The sequence below is a fragment of the Stegastes partitus genome, unplaced genomic scaffold, assembly GCF_000690725.1.
Source record: "Stegastes partitus isolate 25-593 unplaced genomic scaffold, Stegastes_partitus-1.0.2 Scaffold137, whole genome shotgun sequence".
Lineage (NCBI taxonomy): Eukaryota > Metazoa > Chordata > Actinopteri > Pomacentridae > Stegastes > Stegastes partitus.
In genome coordinates, this window is record NW_007577868.1 from 309,351 (window position 1) to 320,453 (window position 11,103).

The 11,103-nt window shown below is 39.0% G+C and overlaps 1 protein-coding gene across 1 annotated transcript; it reads left to right on the forward strand.

The window, feature by feature from the left end:
• The first annotated feature begins 316 nt into the window (after positions 1–316).
• Positions 317–8,439, forward strand: LOC103355199 (tetraspanin-8-like). The gene is made up of 9 exons (XM_008278898.1): positions 317–397; positions 992–1,057; positions 1,535–1,648; positions 1,810–1,884; positions 2,014–2,112; positions 4,520–4,606; positions 6,936–6,995; positions 7,104–7,187; positions 8,251–8,439. Exons 1-9 carry the CDS (start codon positions 317–319, stop codon positions 8,353–8,355), a joined length of 771 nt encoding a protein of 256 aa, XP_008277120.1. The 3' UTR covers positions 8,356–8,439.
• The last annotated feature ends 2,664 nt before the right edge of the window (positions 8,440–11,103 follow it).

Here is an 11,103-nt window from a genome sequence, read left to right on the forward strand (position 1 = left end):
AAAGCATAGCATGTTCCGGCAGACCCCATTGTCAGAATATGCATCTCCCCAGTAAACCTGTCCCTGTTGGTCCCAGAATTTTCAACTTTTCAGAGTATGCTCAGATCATTATCAACAATAAATGTTGTGAATTTGGTGGCTGTAAACTCTTTGGGGTGTATATTGTGGCAAACCCAATTAAGGGCAGTAAACATGGGTACACGCCATCTACAGGCGAATGGCTGTCATTGCGCTCCTGGAGAGGGAGTGCTTTTCACGGCAGGGATGCGTTTTTCGGCACAACACCGGCAGCATCAGCATCAGCAGCAGCATCAGGATGCAGCGGAGCGCAGTGATCGTGGTGGCGGATAAAACGAGCCTCAAAAGGCCGTTTATCTTCGCAAACGCTGTGCATATGGTAGGTACATTTCAATGAATACAGTTTAAGCCCCCGAGGCCTGTTCGATTTGCGGTTTTCTGTGATGAAATGTTGCTGCAGATCATCAGTTCGGGTCGTGATGGAGCTTTTTTTTTTTTTTTTTTTTTTTCTTGTCTGCGGCAGCGAAGCATCTCCATCCTGTTAAAATGATTGCAGGATGGTTTTTGTTTCCCCCCAAACATTTTATTTTATTTTTTAAGATTATACACAACTAGGTGATGAGAAAGAAAAATGTCTATTGGCTGATTGCATAAAAGATGCAGCAGTGATGGTTATATTTGCATTTTTTTCCCTCTCATTTCCTCCTCAAATCGACCTGTTTCCTCTAAAATATCACCTGGAATGTTCTTATAATGCTCTTAATGGTGTATTTCTCAGTGCAGGCCTTCCTTTGTTTTGTAATCCGGATCTTCTCCTCCTCCTGCTGCCTTCCACTGCTCCTTTAAGAAGTGACACCAAATTCAAAACAAGCTGCAAAATAAAAATCCAGACAATCTCACAGTAGTATTCACCTTCGTTAAACGCTTTACATCCTCCTAACTTACACCGAATGTTTGTGTTTTCTCTCTGAAGGGGCTGTGCTTCTTCATGTTGACCATGACAGTAGCGTGGCACAGAGACCTCATCCAAACTGGCAAAGTAAGACTGGCTTCTTTTTCTCTCCCTCCCTGATCAGATGAAAATAGTTACAGCAGCAGATATAAAATTGATAAAAAAAAAACCTCCTCTCTTTGTCTTGGCTTCAAATGGAGACAATTATTAATGCATGAGCCTCCCTTCATCGATACTGCCTGAACGCAGCACCTTTTGAAAACGTGTCTTTTCTGGAGATGAACTGCAGGCGGCCGCTCGTATTTTGAAAGTGTTTTTGCTTTGCTGAAGCGTCCCTGAGCCAGACAGTGAATCATCTTCAGGCCGTTCTGTATCCGACCGTGACCTCTGACCTCTTTTGTGGCCCTTCTATCTTTGCAATACATCCTTGACAAGGAAATTGCGATTAATTTTAAGTGTAAGTGAGTATCTCAGGTCGGGTGAATCGTGCTTCCTCCGCATATCCTCCGATTTTAAACTGTTTGATTAGAAAAAGCTAGTTAATGTGTGATTTTCTCCCTCCAGATGGTGTCCCATGTGTCGGTGGTGATAATGTACATCGTAGAGATCGGCTGCCTGCTGCTCTCGGTGCTCGGCGTGTTTGGAGCCTGCCAAGGAAAGAGATGGTGTTTGATTCTGGTAAAAAAAAATCATAATAATAATTTATGCAGTTTATTTCAACTATGTGTGTGTTACTGTATCCCTGTCAAAAGAAAAGCTTTTCTTTTTACGTGTGTGTAAACTGTATGTGTTTTATAGTGCAAATTCAGTTTCTTGTCTACTTCTGTGTGTGTGTGCAGTACGCAGCTGGGATGGCAGCAGCCAGTCAAACAATAATTGTTAGAACAGCACTAAGTTACCAAGATGTTTATGAGGTACGGTAAACGACTTGCACAAGCTATTTATTCAACCCCTAAAGTATAGCATCAACTAAGGCTATTAAAAAGCCACAGTGTGTCCAAATAAACAAAGAAAGGATTTAAGAGTGTTACGTCTCTCCTCAGAAACGTGTGGTACGCGAGGAAACCAAGCTGCTGTCCATGATGCCGCTCACCACGACCAGCAAAGCCAACAGAACGCTGCTGAACAGTATTCAAAAAGAGGTAGGCAGCTTCATCTGTTGTTTTATGTTACAGTTTGCAATGCAGCCATAATATCTCAAGATGTCTCCTAATAACTTGGCTTTTAGGAAGTTACCCAAGCTCAAGGGACGTACCCCCTAATGTACTTGGTATCTTTAAAATGCTCACACATGCACAGTCAATACCTGACTTTTCCCCCAACATACAAACTGTAGAGCAAGAAGACGAAGGTGTCTGAGTGGATTCAGAACATTTTACTGAGCGTGGATATAATTATAATAATTATTATTATTGTCGTTGTACAGTTTGTAAAATAGATTCATCACTTTAGTTTCTGAAGCACATCCTCGTCATGTGACTGCAGAATCACCTGTAACCCCGTCTGATTGGTCCATGATGTCTCTACTCTGATTGGTTCATGACAAATCCTATCTCCTGCTCTGATTGGTCCCCAATGAGTCTTTTATCTAAAAAAAAAACAAAACAACAACAGAACGAGCCCTTCTCCCTCTAATGTAACAAAGATTCCTCTTGTTTAACATTTAAGAAAGTTGTTAATACAGTTAATTATTGTTGTTTGATTTGTTTTGATCCGAGTTTGGGAATAAATGTGCAACCACAGTTCCCATGATGCTCTGGAGATGGAAACAGGAAGTATACTTTCAACACTTCCACGTGTTCTTACTCAGCTGTGGTGGCCTTCAACTCAAGCCATGTTGTTTTAGTGAAAGGCCGTGGCCTCATGAATATGGGTGGTAATTTAAAATGTGGCTTTTCTTGTGTTGTTTGGCCTTTTGTCTACATGCAGACACGGTTTTAGGTCACTGGAATCTGAGCTTTATCCCCCACGATGAACATATACTGAACATCTGTTTGCAGCATCGATGTCCAGAGGTTTTGTCTTGTGTGTGCCGTTGTCTCCTTTGTTTGTCTGAGGCCATTTTGTGTGATGGCAGATGTGGTCAAAATAGTGCTGGGGCTACCCTTGCTCACTTTAATTCATCATACCAAATATTTTTCATCAGTATCAGACCATAATTGTTGCATCATGACGCCCTTTGACGCCACTTATCGGTCAGCTGTCGTCAGTATAACAGGTTCAGACAACGGTGGTAGCAGAGTCCATCTGGGGTCAGTTTGAGTGGTTTTCAACAAAAATCAAGAACTTGAAAGTGAGGGAGTATTTCAGATTAACAGAGAACAAAAAGGTGGTGAGCACATGAAAAGAAAACAGCTTTAAACCTTCTGATCTTGACACTTTAAAATCAGATCCTTGCTTGTGTTGTATCTGCTGTCAGATTGCTTTGGATAAAAGCATCTGCTAAATGAGATTGTAGAATTGTAGAAATCTGTGTGCTTCTCTCCTGCTCTGTGTTCCCATACGCTGTATTTCAATGCAGCCAAATCTCGAGTAAAGCTGTTCTCATTTACATATTTTCTGTTCTTGTTGTCAAAGGAATACGTATGAAATTGTACCTGAAATGCTACATGCTAGCCAGCAGTCACTGCTAAAATCATGATTTTATCAACACATAAATCACCTGACACTATACACAAGCTGAAGACAACAGCTGTGATGAGAATTTGACTGTATTTACAAAAAAATTCAAAGCTGCTACCAAAGTCAAAGAACAATCACACAACAAGAAGTTAGCTTCTTTAACTTCTTCAGGCTAATATAAACCATGTCCATGTTGCTCTTTAGCATACAGACTTTTGCACTTTCCAGTTCAACATGTGTGTACATTTTGTTCTGTGCTGCATTATACCATGACATACAAACGCCATGTTGCTATTTCGGTAGAAAATTCACACGTTTGATTCCGTGGTTACCCTAAAACAGTTACTTTTCCATGACATTGAGAAATAGAATGATCAACACATGACTCTCCCCTTTCCTCAGTGTACCTTGGTTAGCAGCCAACCACAACTAGCAACAGTGGCTTTTATTAGTTATATTTATACTTGCTGTTTTTCATGCTAATAGCCTGACACAACCTTTTTTTTGCTGAAAAGACGTAGCCCATGTGAGCGTCCCTTCTAGCTTCCAACTTCCGCCATCTTGTTTTCAACTCATATATTCATTCTTCTATCTTTGCAGTATTCTAGCAGCTTTCTCTCCTTCCCCAAAGAGTCAACTTTCTGCCACATGCGGCCAAACAAAAGCCTCAAAGTTAAATGTATTGGAAGCACATATTCCTGCAGTAACCCCACAGACAGACACACAAGTCACACACAGCACTCAGGTGGCATCAAGCTGGACTGGAGCCACACCTGCCGTATATGTAGCCTCCAGGGCGGGGCCTGACAAGTGGGCGTGTCTTCTCTTAAAGGAACATTCACCTCAAACTGAAACGTGAGGACTAATAGGTGCTGCGTCTGAGATTCACTCTTTACTCGACATGTGTTTGTGTTTGTCTCCTTCCAGTTTGAATGCTGCGGTCTTATTGAAGGCTACAAAGACTGGGGTTCTTCAATCCCTCCCTCTTGTAACTGTCAGTATCCAGGAAAATGTGTAAGTATCTCCCCTCACATGAAACAGTGAAGTTCCCACATTCAGATTTCTGGTTCTGTAGCCACACATTGTCTCCGTTACTCGATTACATTTTATTATTTTGGTCATCTTTTGCTTCCAAGTAATTATGTTTTGATGGCTAGTTTTATTGCTGAAACTTGAACCCACTAAACACTGGACATCACAAAGTTTAAGACACTCTTACTTGGATCCCCTTAACTATCTCCTAAAGTAGCTGCCAATCATTCTGGTTTCCAAAATAAACCATTAATGCAATTTTGAAATAAAAGTGAAAAATGGGGATATATAAGCTACGGTCCACGTCTCACTTTGAGGCCATTCAAAAAAAAAAGAAAGTGAGGGTGAAGGCCAATAATTTACCTGTGAAATCACCACAAAACAACCTAAATCTAATCAGCAGTGAGGATGTGTGAATCTGGATGGCACAAATCACAGAAGAAAACACAGTCTCCATGTGTATTTGTTGTTCCACTACCTAGTGCAATATAGAAATGGAACATAAAGACGGAATAGACAGACAGGAAGACCATTACAACAGCCAAATCGATATAAAACAACCTATCGTATTACCTGTGATATAAACAAAATAAGAAGTGTGCCAGGCAGTCACATCACTAAAGGTAACAACATTACAGACATTAACTACCCATAAAAAGTATGAAGACTCAATGAAAACATGCACATTTTGTAATCAGATCGGCTCGAGCTTCATCCCCATTTGTTTCATGAGTATATAAGCACGTTTTATATCTCTAGTGCTATTGCTTCGTTCTACAGAATACTTGCAGATTTTAGTCTTGCGTTGAGGAATAACCTTCAGTCTGTGCTGTGAAGCAGAATTTGGGGTTAATGAGCTCACTTCAGGTTTAACTGTGGGTTTTCAGGGCTTCAGCAGTGGTTCACTTCACACGGGGTACAACTTGTGCTGAACACTGTGTTCAAGAGAGCAGATCAATGTGTATAAAACGCCACCTACTGACCAATCAATTCTGTTCCCATTGGGTTCTGTGGAGCTCAGTGCACGGAAAGTAAGAGATTTCTGAGGAGGGCAGGAACCCTTTTGTTTCACTGATGAGTGCAGATATGAGACATACAGATTCTTTGTAAAGGGAATAGCAGTCTTTCTTGCTTTATTTTATTCAGTTTCAAGCATATTCAAAGCAGATTCACTGTTCTCTAGGCCTTTATATAGTGATTTAAACCTAAAACAGAGACTGATTAAAGTGTTAAATCCTTGCTGATATTATAATTGTTCTTTACTGTTTACTGGTTTTATACGCCACAAGAACATCAAAGCAGCATATTTAATGGAATACACAGTTGTAATGATAGTCAGATCTACTTGTGCCTGAATGATTAATGATGTGGCAGTGATGCTTGCAAACCTGTTAACATCCGCACAGCCTGCAGTTTGGCTCAGTTAATTTTAGCCTGTGTTTTATTTTTAACTTCCTCATATGCGTTCAGGTTTCTAGTTTGTATTTTGTTTGTATATTGCCTTAAGACTGATAATCTGGAGTGAACACAGTCGCTTTTATCAAATCAAATCAAGTTTGTTGTCATTTTGCTGTACATACACAGGAGTACAGGCAAGATGAAAGAGCGTGTCTTCAGGATCCGATAACTTAAAGCAATTTAAATGAAGAAGTGTCTGCATATCTGGATCAGCAGATAGTTTTTATATCTTTTATATTATTATATTTTATGTGAACTTACTTCAGAATCCAGCGTCGAGTGACTGCTTTGTTAGGCTTAGTTAAGCCAGATATCAACAGGATATCCTGAGTTTGCTGAACTGACTATATAGTAAAGGCCTGATTTGTCTACATACAGAGTAGGACATGCACTGTTTACCACAGGGGTGCCCAATCCTGGTCCTCGAGAGCCCCTATCCAGCATGTTTTAGATGTTTCCTTCTTCCAACACACCTGATTCACATGATCAGGATCGTTATCAGGCTTCTGCAGAGCTTGATGATGAGCTGATCATTTGAATCAGGTGTGTTGGAAGAGGGAAACATCCAAAACATGCTGGGTAGGGGCTCTCGAGGACCAGGATTGGACACCCCTGGTTTACCAGAACACTGAAGTAAAGGTGGACAAAACTTCAGGTGCATCTAAAAATAATTCCACCTGAGAAACAAGTGGACTGAAATGTAATCTGGTTTCACCTCTGAGACGTGACAGTCTTTTATTCCCATCATCAATACAGACACAGCATGAAAACAAAGAATGCAGGACTGTAAGTCAGTAAGCTGAAGTGTGAAGTAGCTCTACAGGATCTCATACATCTTTATACTCTCAAACAGATCCGACTACGGGGCAGCGCCACACTTGGGGCTCCGAAGAACCAGTATGTTTATCAAGAGGTAAACAAATCTTGATAAATAGGCTTTTAGTGATACAGTAAACTCCTTATTTTGTCAGTGAGTTTCCCTCAATATCCTCTGAACCTTTATCTGCTTTGTTTTTCACAGCCCTGCCTACCGATTTATGTTTCCGAACTGAAGCTTGCATTCTCATTGGAGATGGGTATACAGTTTGGAAGTGGAGTGTTCTGGGTATGTGCGTTTTCTTATGTATACCTATGTGCGTGTTTGTTTTTTGTATGTGTGCGGTAAGACTTTAAAATAAGACATGTAGAAAAAAATCATTTTAATGATTTTTTGCTTCAGCGTCAGAAAATTAATCTTGAAAATCCAGTTGTTTTTACACTTTCTGCCTTGATAAATGGTGGAATTTTGACAGTTTTTTAAAAAAATAAAACGTTCCTTTTAAAGCCGCTGGTGGATTTTGAGGTTGAGAGGTTTAACTGCATACAATAAACAATACGTCAGCTCCACTGTTTTTATGATTCAGATTCCTTTTCCTGTAAACTACTCGACATTTTGCTAAGCTTTATTAGTGAAATGAATATGCTGACATTGATATATCGAAAACAGTGCAACATGCGTGACCTTTAGTTACAAACGTGCAAAGTTAAAATCATAATACAGAAGGGAAATAACACAAACTGTACAATCTTCACCGTCTAGTCATGTGTTGTTTTCCTCTACCTGCTCCTTTGTGCTGTTCTGTAACCAGACTGAACAAAAAGTCCTCTTTTTCATGCATTTTTGCATCTACAACTTTAACACCTGGATGTGTCTCCCTTTGAGGTTTGAATCAGCTGCGTTTGCTTCATTTTTACAAATCTTAAATCAGCTATTTCTCAGTGTTTCAGTTTATTCAGAAATGCTTATCGGGTGTTTCAGTTTAGCTTTTTGGCCGCTGTTGGAGCAGAAGTAGAGGCCTATTACGACATATATTCACGATTTGAACATTAGATTTTAATTTCTGGCGTACTGCGGGATTTTATGACTTAGTAAAATAATATGCAAATAAAATATAGGCATATTATAAACATGTAAATTGCGTTATTGACAAATATTGTGCTTAACTGTGTTTGGAATTTCAAAAATTTGACCACAAATGAGATAAAAACGATTGTTAAAAACACCAGTTTGAACACTAACTCCACCTTTTTTATGTTTAAGATATTCAAATGATTGCATGTCTCTGAAAATGGCAACGTCGAGTTCGTTGAAACATTTGCGATGATCCAACCTCTGCTTCTGTTTCCAGGTGGTTCTACTCATCATGAGTATCAAGCTGATGGGCCAGATCAAGAGGAAACAGGAGTTCATGGCTCTCCTCCAGTCCAACAGATACGTCCCCGGTGCTTTCTAAGTCACCTCATATGTTTTAACATCCACTTCAAGCAAGCCCTCGTTTGAATTTGCACATGATGCTGTATACCATAACCTGGCTAATTTTGTGCTAAAGCAATATATGTTATGATTTTTCTACATGTTACTGCATGTAACCGATGTTTAAAAGTAATCGACATGCATAGATCGATTTCCGATTACTCTGTTTTGCCTTACTGCTGTAAAAAAAAAAAAAAAAAAGCAATTTAATGAACTTAGCCAATCTTTATTAATCATTTTCAAAGGGTTTAGTCGCATTTAAAGTTGTGTTTTAATGAATATCCTGCCAAGACATGTGTTTTCTGCAGGAGTCTATCCTGGCGTTTTGTCATTTGCAGTAAGAATTATCCTATTTTGATAATATTCGAATAGGATTTAACTCATTTCCAGCAGCACTTATGTTAATACACTTGTTTTAATTTATCTTTCTTTGGGCCTTTTTGGGTTCTTTTCATTCCTAAATGTCCTCAGTTCTAATTGAACATGTTATCTGGACTGCATATTTAAATGTTAGTACCTCTCTTAAGCACACGATGAATTTTCAGCATAAGCGCAACAAATAATCTTTGAAATAATAATAATAATAATAATAATATTAATAACCTTTATGTAGCACCTTTTTTCTTAAACAGTGTTTACAAAGTGATTCAATTATAATAATGTTATTTAACGATGTATTTTCTTGGGGGACATTTATCAGGAAGGGAAGCGAGTCACATCTCTCATTGGGACACCAGAATGTCTTGATGCCTTGTTATGCAGATTGTATATTTCTTTCAGTTTTTTTTTTTTTAACTTTAAAGCACATGTAGCGAGTAAATACGTCCACTAGGGGGAGGGCAGATACCGTTCCGTCGCACATCCTGTAGACATGCAGTAAGAATCCTCGGTTATTTTGAGTTCAAGGTTGGTGGAGTCGTTGGCGAGGCCGCTGCAGGGAGGCCGTGAGAGGCTCTCGTAGGAAGAAAAAAAAAAAACGTGTCATCGACATTCTTGCAGAGACCGAAACGCTCCAGCTGATGCCACTCTCACCGAAGAAGCCTTTTAACGCCACATCACTTTGAATATGACTTGCTGCATGAGTTGCCTGACATTGTCTCCTCGACGTCCGCGCGGTCAAAACGAATTTCATCTGAAACAGCAGATCCAGTGTCTACCTGTGCACTTTAACCATTAATGCCTAATATACAGTATGTTCCCGTGAGGTGTTTGGTGCTTTTGTTTCTGTCATACACAGTTTTTAATTTATTTACTTATTTATTTATTTATGGGATGAACTTATGTGATATTTTGTAAATAGCAGGAATAAAGATGTGATTCTTCTTTCTTGTCTTCATTTTACCAGGTACCAGCCCAAAGTTATTAAAACGCAACCTGTCGCCATTTTTGCAAAAATTGTGAAGTTGCGGTTGAGAATTTTTGAAAACAGGTTCAGTGTTTACTGACACATATTTACAAGGGTGTTCTGTGTTCTCCTATTGACAGTTTCAGCTAGTTTTTCAGATCTCACTGGCCTGATGATGGGGAGAATTAGACTTATTATATTTCAAAATTCTCAAAAGTGTCTCCCATGCATTTAAACCCATTTATTGATTTTGGTCGTACAGCTACAGAGTTGAAACTGAATTCACTGTGGAGCTGTTTTATCAGATATAGGAAATGGCTTCAGGCTATAGGGATTAATGGCAGGTAAATATTTGCACAGAAGTTCACACTCATTTGTTGTTAGAGGAACAAAAAAGAGGAATGATTTGATATACCTTTTCTTTTGTTTAACCATTAAAGTCACCGTAGCAGCTTGTTTGGCTTATATTCACAACTTTTCCTCTCAGTTTGGCCTCACTTTGACTTTTTTTAAAAATAGTTTTATTCTACTGAGAAGAACGTCTTGGCGCCTGTTTGTTTTAGAATGTAAACAAGTACATTTACTCAAGTACTGTACTTTAAGATATTTTTTACTCCACAATTAAAATCAATACTTGTTATAGATTGAACTACCAAATCCTTAAAATTAACTCCATGTTGATCATCTTTACCATTGAAGTACTGCTTTCACATCTCTCAGCAATAAAGATCCTGTAAAATATTATCTTAAGAAAAATAAAACTCCAACTTGGGGGCATTGTGGCTGCAAAATAAAGACTCAGATCCTTCAATGAAGTCAAAGTAGGACCGTAGTGTATAAAAACTTGTTGAAAGTAAATATTCTTTTTTATGTCCATGTGACTTAATGTATGATAATATTTGTCACTATGAGACTGTAAATGCTGATGCTGCTTTGTGTTTGCAGTATTTCACTTTCATTAAGGTAAAGGTTGTTTGAGTTCAGTCCAGAGGCCCCTCTGAGGGTCAACACACACATCTGACCAGTCGTGAGACGATTTATGAGGTTGGGTACAACAGTTACAAATTCTTGAATTGGTATTTGAAAAAATATTTTCAAGGGAATCATTTGCACATTCCTGGATACTGTAAATATTTCTGTTGCTTTTTATGACTTAAAAATCCTTGGATATTCTACACATGCTGCCCAGCATTTGTTTTCTTTATAAATCTCCTTATCCATCCTTGAAAAAAGTCACTTTTTGTCCGCTCACCAAATCACTACAACCAAATTCCATCCATCCATTATGGCTGGAGTCTATCCCAGCTGACTCAGGGTGAAGGCAGGGGACACCCTGGACAGGTCACCAGTCTATCACAGGGCCACACTTAGAGACAGACAACC